Raw genomic sequence first — 8,813 nt, forward strand, 5'->3', positions numbered from 1 at the left:
TTATTACATTTCTTTATTATATTTTAAGAATATAATAGCAGAAAAATGAGATATAACAAAGGAATTTTCTTTAGAGGTTAATATAAGCGGGATAACTAGAGAGTTACAGACACTTTACATGAATATGGAAGCATTATGCTAGTGTACTTTACAACATAAAGCCTAAGAAATTTTATTTGCTACTTAAAATGGTCAATAGACATGACCCTTTTCTTAGGATGTCAACAACAATAATATAAAATGACTTAAAAAAATTATTCTGTTTTACAATCAACAGATGATTGATTATGATCTTCATTCTTCACAATTCACATGATTTTAGCACCATCTTCCTCGGAGACTAATTTTCTTAATCGGTTCAGTAACAACTCAAAGTCATTTTGGCTTCTGAGGAGGCTGAGCCGGACATGGCGATTGTTGACACCGAACCTTGTACCCTTGCGGCCAATGATGTTTGCTGCTCGGAGGACTGCGTAACAGTCTTCGTCTTCTTCCCTTTCACACTTCAACCATGCATAAGCTGAAACCAGTACAAATTCCTAGGCATTAGAACTGGTCTTTATACAAGATAAGCTTGGTTTTTGAAAAATATTTTCAGCCGAAACAAAGAAAGTGTCAATGTTATTTCTTTATTATCTGTTTGCATTCCAATTTCCAAGTACTATTAACCCAGTTGATACTAGTAGACATAGTGAGAAAGAAATATAAAGGTTCTCAAATGAGAAGATTCTGAATCATATAAATGAGAAAATCACCTGGAGAAGGTCCCCTGACTTGTTGGAAAAAAGTGCAGAACTGAGGTGGAATTTCCTGAATCGAAAAATGCCCCCTTAACATTGACAATGTTGTCCTCAGTTTTTCCCAGCGTTCGCTCATCGCTCTGTATGAAAATTCAAATATTTCTCTCTCATCCCCATCTAGAACTACTTTTAGAAGCTTCGCCGCTCTCAACTGAGTATCCCGAGAAACACCCAATTCAGATGTCTGTATATATTGCAACATTCTTTGGTAAACTGTCTCATCTTTTACCAATGCCCACCTGAAGAAAAATAATTATCAATTTTGAAAAAAAAACATAATTTGTTTTTTAAAAATATTTATTGTATGTCATATATATGAATATATCATTTAAAGATAAAAAAAAAAATGCAACATAAAACCAATTAGTCTGAATCAGCACTGTTTTTTCTTAGAAATTTATTTGTTGTTACCCAAATCTGCTACCGGCATGACCAGTGAGCTTAGAAATTGTAAAAATCATCAGATCATCATCTGCCGGTGCTGGAATTGCTGTGAAATGCGGCCAGTAATAGGCACGATCATGAATTGTCTTCACAGACGGGCCTTCAAGAACTGCCTTGTTCAGCTGACAGTCAGGATTGTTCGGTGAAGTTACAAACTCAATCATACTTACGTTTGCGTCCATTGACCTGTTCTTCCACAAATTTGCATCTCCTTGAAACTTGAAATCAACTGATCTGAAGTACTCAGTTTGGATTTCATAAACCTGAAAAAAAGAAAAGAAAGACAAGATGAAATTTCATTGTAAGTGTAAAAATTGATATAATTAAAAAGACAAGAGAATTGTAATTGATAATTGAGAAATAGTTTAGGCGATAAAATGAAACTAAAACTAGGCATTGGGTACATACAGGGAAATAAGGGGTAGCAGCAACTACTTTTGCAGGTGAGGATGAATTTTCCGGGGAAAGGGCATAAACTGCAGCATTAAGAAGTTGGGTTGAGCCAACTCCGAAAACAATGTATCTTCCGTCTGTAATGGCATTCTTGGCGACCGAGTGTACTCTGCGAATGCTCTTCTCGAGTTCTTTTGAGATGGTAGTTTTACCATCAAAAGTATAGCTCATTCGATGCCACCCTGCCACTAGGATTGCGCTACTAGCTGCGTGTTGAATCCAGAATGGCTCCAAGAATAATGGATCCCCACTGCCATCAGCCCATAAAATTGCCACCAAAAAAAAAAAAAATGTAAAATGTTAATGGGGATCCCCAAATTGATTAAAATTACTTGGATTTCAATGGGGTCAAGGAAAAAATAATTGAATTTTTGGGGGTCCTATACTATTTCTTTTTATCATAGACACTGATAAAAGAAGCAAAGGATCCAAGAATTTGGTAAAGAATAAATGTAAGAACCCAAACTGATCACAGACACATAATTTATATGAATGGATTCAATTTTCTTAGATATGAATCTTACTAATAAATTTTCCATATTCTTTTCCATACATATGTGATCAGTGATCAGTTTGCTATGAGTTTATGTGTTAGCAGCAGAGAGAAGTAAAGAACACAGCAACAACGGTTACTATCAAAGTTTCTAATCTGTGAATCACCAACCAATATTTTAGGTGAATCCCACATATCAATCACAAACTGAGCCAAACTGTGTGTTTGAGAGCAGGGTTGGCCGTGAGATTTTCGAGTCCCAAGATGGGGTTTTTAAATTCGACCATGCTACGTAGCTCGAAACCGCGGGTTGAAATCGCGGCTCGACACCAAAACGACGTCGTTTTGATGTCGATTTTTTTTTTTTTTTTTTCTTTCTTCCCTGGTTTTGTTACAGAACGAAGAAGAAGAAGAAGAAGAAGGGAGAAGAAGAGAAGGGAGGAGGAGGAGGAGGAGGAGGAGGAGGAGGAGGGAGGGGAGGGGGCCATAAAAACCGGTTGGAGAGGGGGAGGGGAGGCTGGGCAGATGACGGTGGTGCTGCGACGTCGGCGGGGCTGGGCAGACGACCGGGGCTGGGTGAGGGGACGGTCTGCTGCGACGATCGGCGACGACCCACGGCGACGAGCCCTCTCCTCTCTCTTTCTCCCTCTCTCCTCCTCTTCCCTCTCTTTCTCCCCTCTTCTTCCATTTTCGAGCCGTTTCGAGCTCGACCCTTTCAAGCTACGAGACATTTTCGTTTTAAATTAGGCCCTTCATATAAGTAATAAAAAAAATCATTTATTTGAATTTTTTACTATGAAACAAATTCAAAGTTAATATAATGCGAGTTATATTTAGAATGAATGAATTAGTTTGGATCTTTATTTTTAAACTTATTAACCAAAATACCGTAAGAATTAAAATTATTCGGGGCCTTAAAATTTATCGAAATTTGGGAGCCAAAAAAAAAAGAAAAGAAAAAGGTGGTTGCCTTGCTCGCCTTAGGCCAAAACCGGCTCTGTTTGAGAGAGAGAGAGAGAGATGGCTAACCCATCTGCATCAGCAGGACAATCAGGAGAGAGAACAGAGCAATCAGGGCCTCCAAAGCAATTGTGGCACTCACAAACAGGGTATCCATCAACAAGTAAGCCATCCAAGTAGGCTCTTCCATGGCCTGAGCATGACACTGCTGCCACTGCCTCTGCCTCTGCTGCTGCTCTTTGGCTCCAACTCAACTTCTTCCACTTGCCTCCAACACCCACACCCTCATAATACAGATTTCTCAAAAACAACAGATTTAGAGCTATGGAGGACACTAGGCATAAACCATACATGGAGGACACTAGGCATAAACCATACATGGAGCTTTGGACCTTTCCCATTTTCATTACTCTTCTTTGGGTCTTCCTTTTCTTTCTCTATATTATTCCCACAAAACTTTTTAATTGTTTTATTGATAATGACTTGAATTAATTTTTTTGTGTTCTACGGTTTCCAATCACCTATTAATTGACTTTCATAATTTTATTTATTTATATTATGTTAGAATTTGGAAAAATTACAGTTTAGTGGGCTTTTGATAAAAAAATTATAAATACATGAACAAATTTATAATTTTAATTATTAATGTATATAAAATTTATAATTGATGTGTATTTTTTTTTTTAATTTTACAATAAATTGTTATTTTCCCTTACAATTTCCTTTCAAACAGTTCTTAGACAACTATCTAGACAATCTAACAAAATGGGAGAAATTTGCAACGGAACAAGACCTTAAATCTAAAGAAATAACAAAACAATTATTTATTTATTTATATATTTGTATTTTCCAAAATTCAAAACATTGGGGCCATGTTGGATCTTGAATTTATGAAGTAAAAAGGGAAAGAAAAAAAATTAAATGAAAAAGAATTTTTTTTTTTTTTTTTTTGGTTTGGTTTGGTTAGGTTAGAAGATTTAATTGTCAAGAGACATTCATTTTTATTTGAAAGTCCTTTCTCACTAGGGGTGGCGCACGGGTCGGTTGTGGCCACGAAACCTTCAATCCGCCATCGGATGGTCAGATTGGCAGATTAGAAAAAATCAATCCGCATCCGTCTTCCAATTCGGCGGATGTGGATTGAGCGGATTGGCGGTTTAGCGGATGGATGCGAATCGGTTTGGCGGTTTGAAATTTTATAAATTTTCAACATAGTTCAACTTGTGCACTTTCTAAAAAAAGAAAAGAAAAAAAAGATAAAGTATTACAGTCAATGACTTAAAAAAATATTACAATTACTGCATGTCTCATCCAAAAAAAGAAAGTTTGAAATTTTAGAATATCACAATCACTGCATGCCTCATCCACATATTACAATCACAGCATGCCTTATCCACAAAAAAATATTACAATCTGTGGTTCTTAAAATATAAAAACAATTCAAACCACTAAAACTATGAACAGAGCAATAGTAGAGATTGTATATCTCTATATTGTTACATTTATATATGTTTTTGAAAACAAAAACCAACCAGCATATATCATATTTTCTATTTATTACTTTTAGAGTTAGATTTAAAAACAAAAAAATATAGATAAATAATACGTTTATTTTTTTCAATTCAAAAAATATATTCAAGTTGAAATTTTTTTTTCAACGGAATATTTAAACTTTTTTTCAATTGAAAACACAAACAAAATATTTAAACAAATTAAAAACATAAAGTCTTATAAATTACTAAGGGTGCTTGAGGTTTGGCAGTTCGGTTGCGGTCAAAGGAACCTCAAATCCGCTATCCATCCGCCAAATTGGCAGATTGGAGAAAATCAATCTGCAACCGTCCGCTCGTCATCACGCATCCGTCTAAAATGCGGCGGATCGATTCGATTTGATCGATTTTGACGAATCAGTATATCCGTTATTCACCCCTATTTCTCACATTGCAATTCATTATTAAAAAAATATATGACGTGGACATATATTTTGAAGAGAATCACAAAGTGGTTGTGGAATAAAATAAGTGGTGTGTGCGGGGGATATCAAGTGCCGCCAAATAAACAAAAGGGCAAAAACAAAAGGATGGAGTCGCCTCCATTATTGCATAAACAGAAAAAATTATTAATTGGTCATGGATATACTCTATGTTAATTATAATTTTTTTTATATATTTTTTCATTATTTAATACAAATTTATGAATTTTATCTATTTTATTAATCACAACGTCATTGAGATATCACAGGACAATGTCTCAAAAATAATTAATAACTTCTTGCATAAAGGACCACCATATTAAATGTCTTTCCTCCACTTGGAAAATTTATTGAACAACCTGTGTCTAAGTGAGTGATATTTTGAGAAGTTAATAAAAAGTTGATTTTTTTTTTACGTTTTTAGCTTTTTTGCTAAAAAAGTTGGCTTTTTTGTGACTTTTTCTATAAAAAAACTAAAAAGTTAAAAAATTAACTTTTTACCATATTTCCAAATTGCCCTAAAAAGACACAACAATTTTTTTAATATGACACGTTTTACAAAACTTAATTAAAATAAATTAATTTAGAATGACAATAATTTTATTGTACTATGAAACTCAATTATTGTAAATTAGTTTAAAATGACAAACTTCCAAAAGAGTAATTATCATAGCTTATTAAAAATAAAAAAATTAATTATTCAATTAAGAATAAAAGAGCCAACCACCAATACACATAGAAAAAAGCAACACAATCACAATATTTCTAATGTAAATCAGTCACTTGTAGGAAAATCACTTTAACGCTTGAATTTGACTTTAAAAAATCAACTAAAAGAAATTATAACTGGTAAAATCATTCAAAATATTTATGAGAAACATGAAAACTAATAGCTATGTCTTAAAAGGAATTGAACATAAAAAAATTTCTAACATAACTCTTCTTGATAAAAGCACCAATTTCTTTCCCAATTTATCTACAATTATCAAACTAAATACCATCAATTATCACATTCACATTTGAGCATTTTTTTTGTGATCAAAGTACATGTGATTCCCTATAGAAGCTAAAGAAAAAAACTGTTTAAAAAAAATTATCATATAAAAAAAAATGTAACACTAAAATGGATTATTAACGACAAAAATTAAGAGGCAAAACAAATTGTTGGATTAAGACTAAAAGATAGGACACCTAGTCAAGGTTCTTTGCCTTCATAAGTATACTATAGATAACCAATTTATTCCATTCAAAACAATTTACCTTGAGTTGGAATAGAGTATCTTAGAATTAAATAGAAAAAGCAATATGAAATCCGGCATTTCCTTTTGCGTAGTGTTAAAAAAAAAGGACAATGCCTTCTAATGCCTTCAAGAATTATCAAATGCATCCATCACTACAAACAGTGAATTAGAATTATAAAAGATTGATTCAATTCCTTCTACTTCCATGAGATGAAGAACTTTTACAATTTGTTTACATAAAGCCACATAAGAAATCATATAATTAAACAGGTTAAATAAGTAGGCATTGAAGAAAAAGTTAATTGAAAAAAATTATTGATTTCATTAGATAGTGATGAGACTGTTTGAATCTTTAAAATCTAAGATCTTAGGCCCCGGTTGTTTAGAGAGCTAGAGTTGGGATTGGGATTGAAATGGAGGTATGACCCATTATATGTTATGTTTATTTTGAGAGGTGGAGAGGAGATCCTTAATCCCTTGGTAATAGAATGAGCCTTGGGGAGGGTATTAAAATAGAGGCTTGGGACTTGGTATTAGAAAAACAAAAATGTTTCATGCCCCTTTTTCTACCCACCCCCTTTGACCCTCTCTCTCTCTCATTGGTTACATTTTCTTTTTCTTTTTTCTTTTTTTCCTGCTCCTCCAATCACCACCCGCCACGTGTCTGTGGGGGGGGTTATGGGGGTGGTGATTAGAGGGGGTGTCTATCATGACTCTTAGAAAAATAATCCGCCGGACTTTTTTTTTTTTTTTTTACATGTTGGGCATTTTTTTTAACAGTAATATTTAATTTTTTGTATTTTTTGTTAAGTAAAATCATAATTTTATTTGTTTTATTTTTTTTCTATTTTTTAATTTTTTACATGTTGGGCATTTTTTTTTGGAACATTAACGTTTGATGTATTTGTATTTTTTTATTTATTTTATTATTTTATATAAAAATAATTTAACAATCCCTACACCAACAACTATCATCAAAACAAACAAAATTTTACTTAATCCTCTTATTATCAATCTTTTCACTATTAATCCTCTCACTATGAATCCTCTCCATTCTACCTCTGAAAACAAACGAGGTCATATACAATTATTAGTAGTTTATTATCTCCCCATTTCGCACTTAATCTCATTAAAATAAATAAGCTTAGAAATTACGAATGCATTTAAACTAATAAAAATAAAATCCATGAGATCCATGGCCATCAAATCCGTTATCTTGTTGTGCTTTTGGGTCAATATTCACTTATCCAACTTTTCATTGGAAGAAAAATTCCGAACATGCAAACCCAAAAAAAAAAAAAATCATGCACTGGAACAAATTTGACATCTCACTAAATTTAAATTCTTTATTTTTAATGAACATAACAAATCTAGTAGTTCTTGAAAAAATTAATATTACATTTATTACTACATTTTTAAGTATGTATCACTGTTAGAATTAAGAAACGACCACAATATTACATTCAATTATAAGAGAAATATTAGATATCCAAATGTTTTATCAAAATTTTTGTGGAATATTAGTGAGTGTTTGATAGAAATTTTGAAGAAATATTTAAGACTTCTAATATTTTTAAATTTATTATTTGAAAAATTCTACTCTACACACATTTTATAAAAATCACAATTAAAAATTACTAGAGGTAATAATTGGATATATGAGGCATCCAATAAATAAAAGTGTATTATTTTAAAGATCACACTAAACACATTCCTACAAAGTAAATTCTAAAAATTTATAATCATTCACAAATTATAAGTATCCCATATTTTAAAGATCACTCTATCGCTTCATCGTTTTGCTGCCATGTGTCCATCATCATTAACACCACACTTAACTCTCTCAATTATCCCTTCACATGAGTCGACTCATGAGCCATAACTCGTGCAACCAGTTCCAGTCGTATTACTCACCGTGGACTTTGGCCTTTTTGTGATGGTAAAAAAACAAAAATTGGCTTATCAGTTTATTAGTTTATTTGAGTTATATTATTTTTTTATTTTTTTTAATATATTTTTCTTCATAATAAGAGACTTGTAGAAGAAGACAAAAGTGATGGGCGACAGATTAAAGGAATTTTGAAGATGTGGCCATAATTGTTGGATTAAAAATCATTCTAAAAGATCTCGTAGAAGCATGATAGCGCGATATCGTCTTTAATAGTGTGAAGAAAAAGTAATTGAATTAAAACTATTTTTTATTCTATTAAAAAAATAAAATAACATGTACACCGCATGATAAAAATAATTTAAAAGATATGGGATTTGAATTAAATTATGCTGCACACCATTTCAATATGTCTATTTTAGATAATAATATATATTTTTTTAGGTACATAGGAATAAATCTATTTTAGATAAGGGAAATGCTATGCGGTGCACACCATATGCACCCTAATATAAGATGTGTAATTTTATTATAAAATTTTGTAACATCAATTAGAAATAAT

General features: G+C 32.2%; 1 protein-coding gene across 1 annotated transcript; it reads right to left on the reverse strand.

Annotated features, from left to right (window-relative positions):
- Positions 1-53: 53 nt before the first annotated feature.
- On the reverse strand, positions 54-3,635 carry LOC114323704 (tryptophan aminotransferase-related protein 3). Its single transcript, XM_028271361.2, has 5 exons — positions 3,220-3,635; positions 1,653-1,947; positions 1,212-1,507; positions 756-1,039; positions 54-520 (listed from the first exon to the last, which is right to left on the reverse strand). The coding sequence occupies exons 1-5, from the start codon at positions 3,555-3,557 to the stop codon at positions 309-311; spliced, it is 1,425 nt and encodes a 474-aa protein (XP_028127162.2). The 5' UTR covers positions 3,558-3,635; the 3' UTR covers positions 54-308.
- Between the last annotated feature and the right edge of the window lie 5,178 nt (positions 3,636-8,813).

Source organism: Camellia sinensis, chromosome 3 (genome assembly GCF_055761805.1).
Source record: "Camellia sinensis isolate YWXY chromosome 3, ASM5576180v1, whole genome shotgun sequence".
Classification (NCBI taxonomy): domain Eukaryota; kingdom Viridiplantae; phylum Streptophyta; class Magnoliopsida; order Ericales; family Theaceae; genus Camellia; species Camellia sinensis.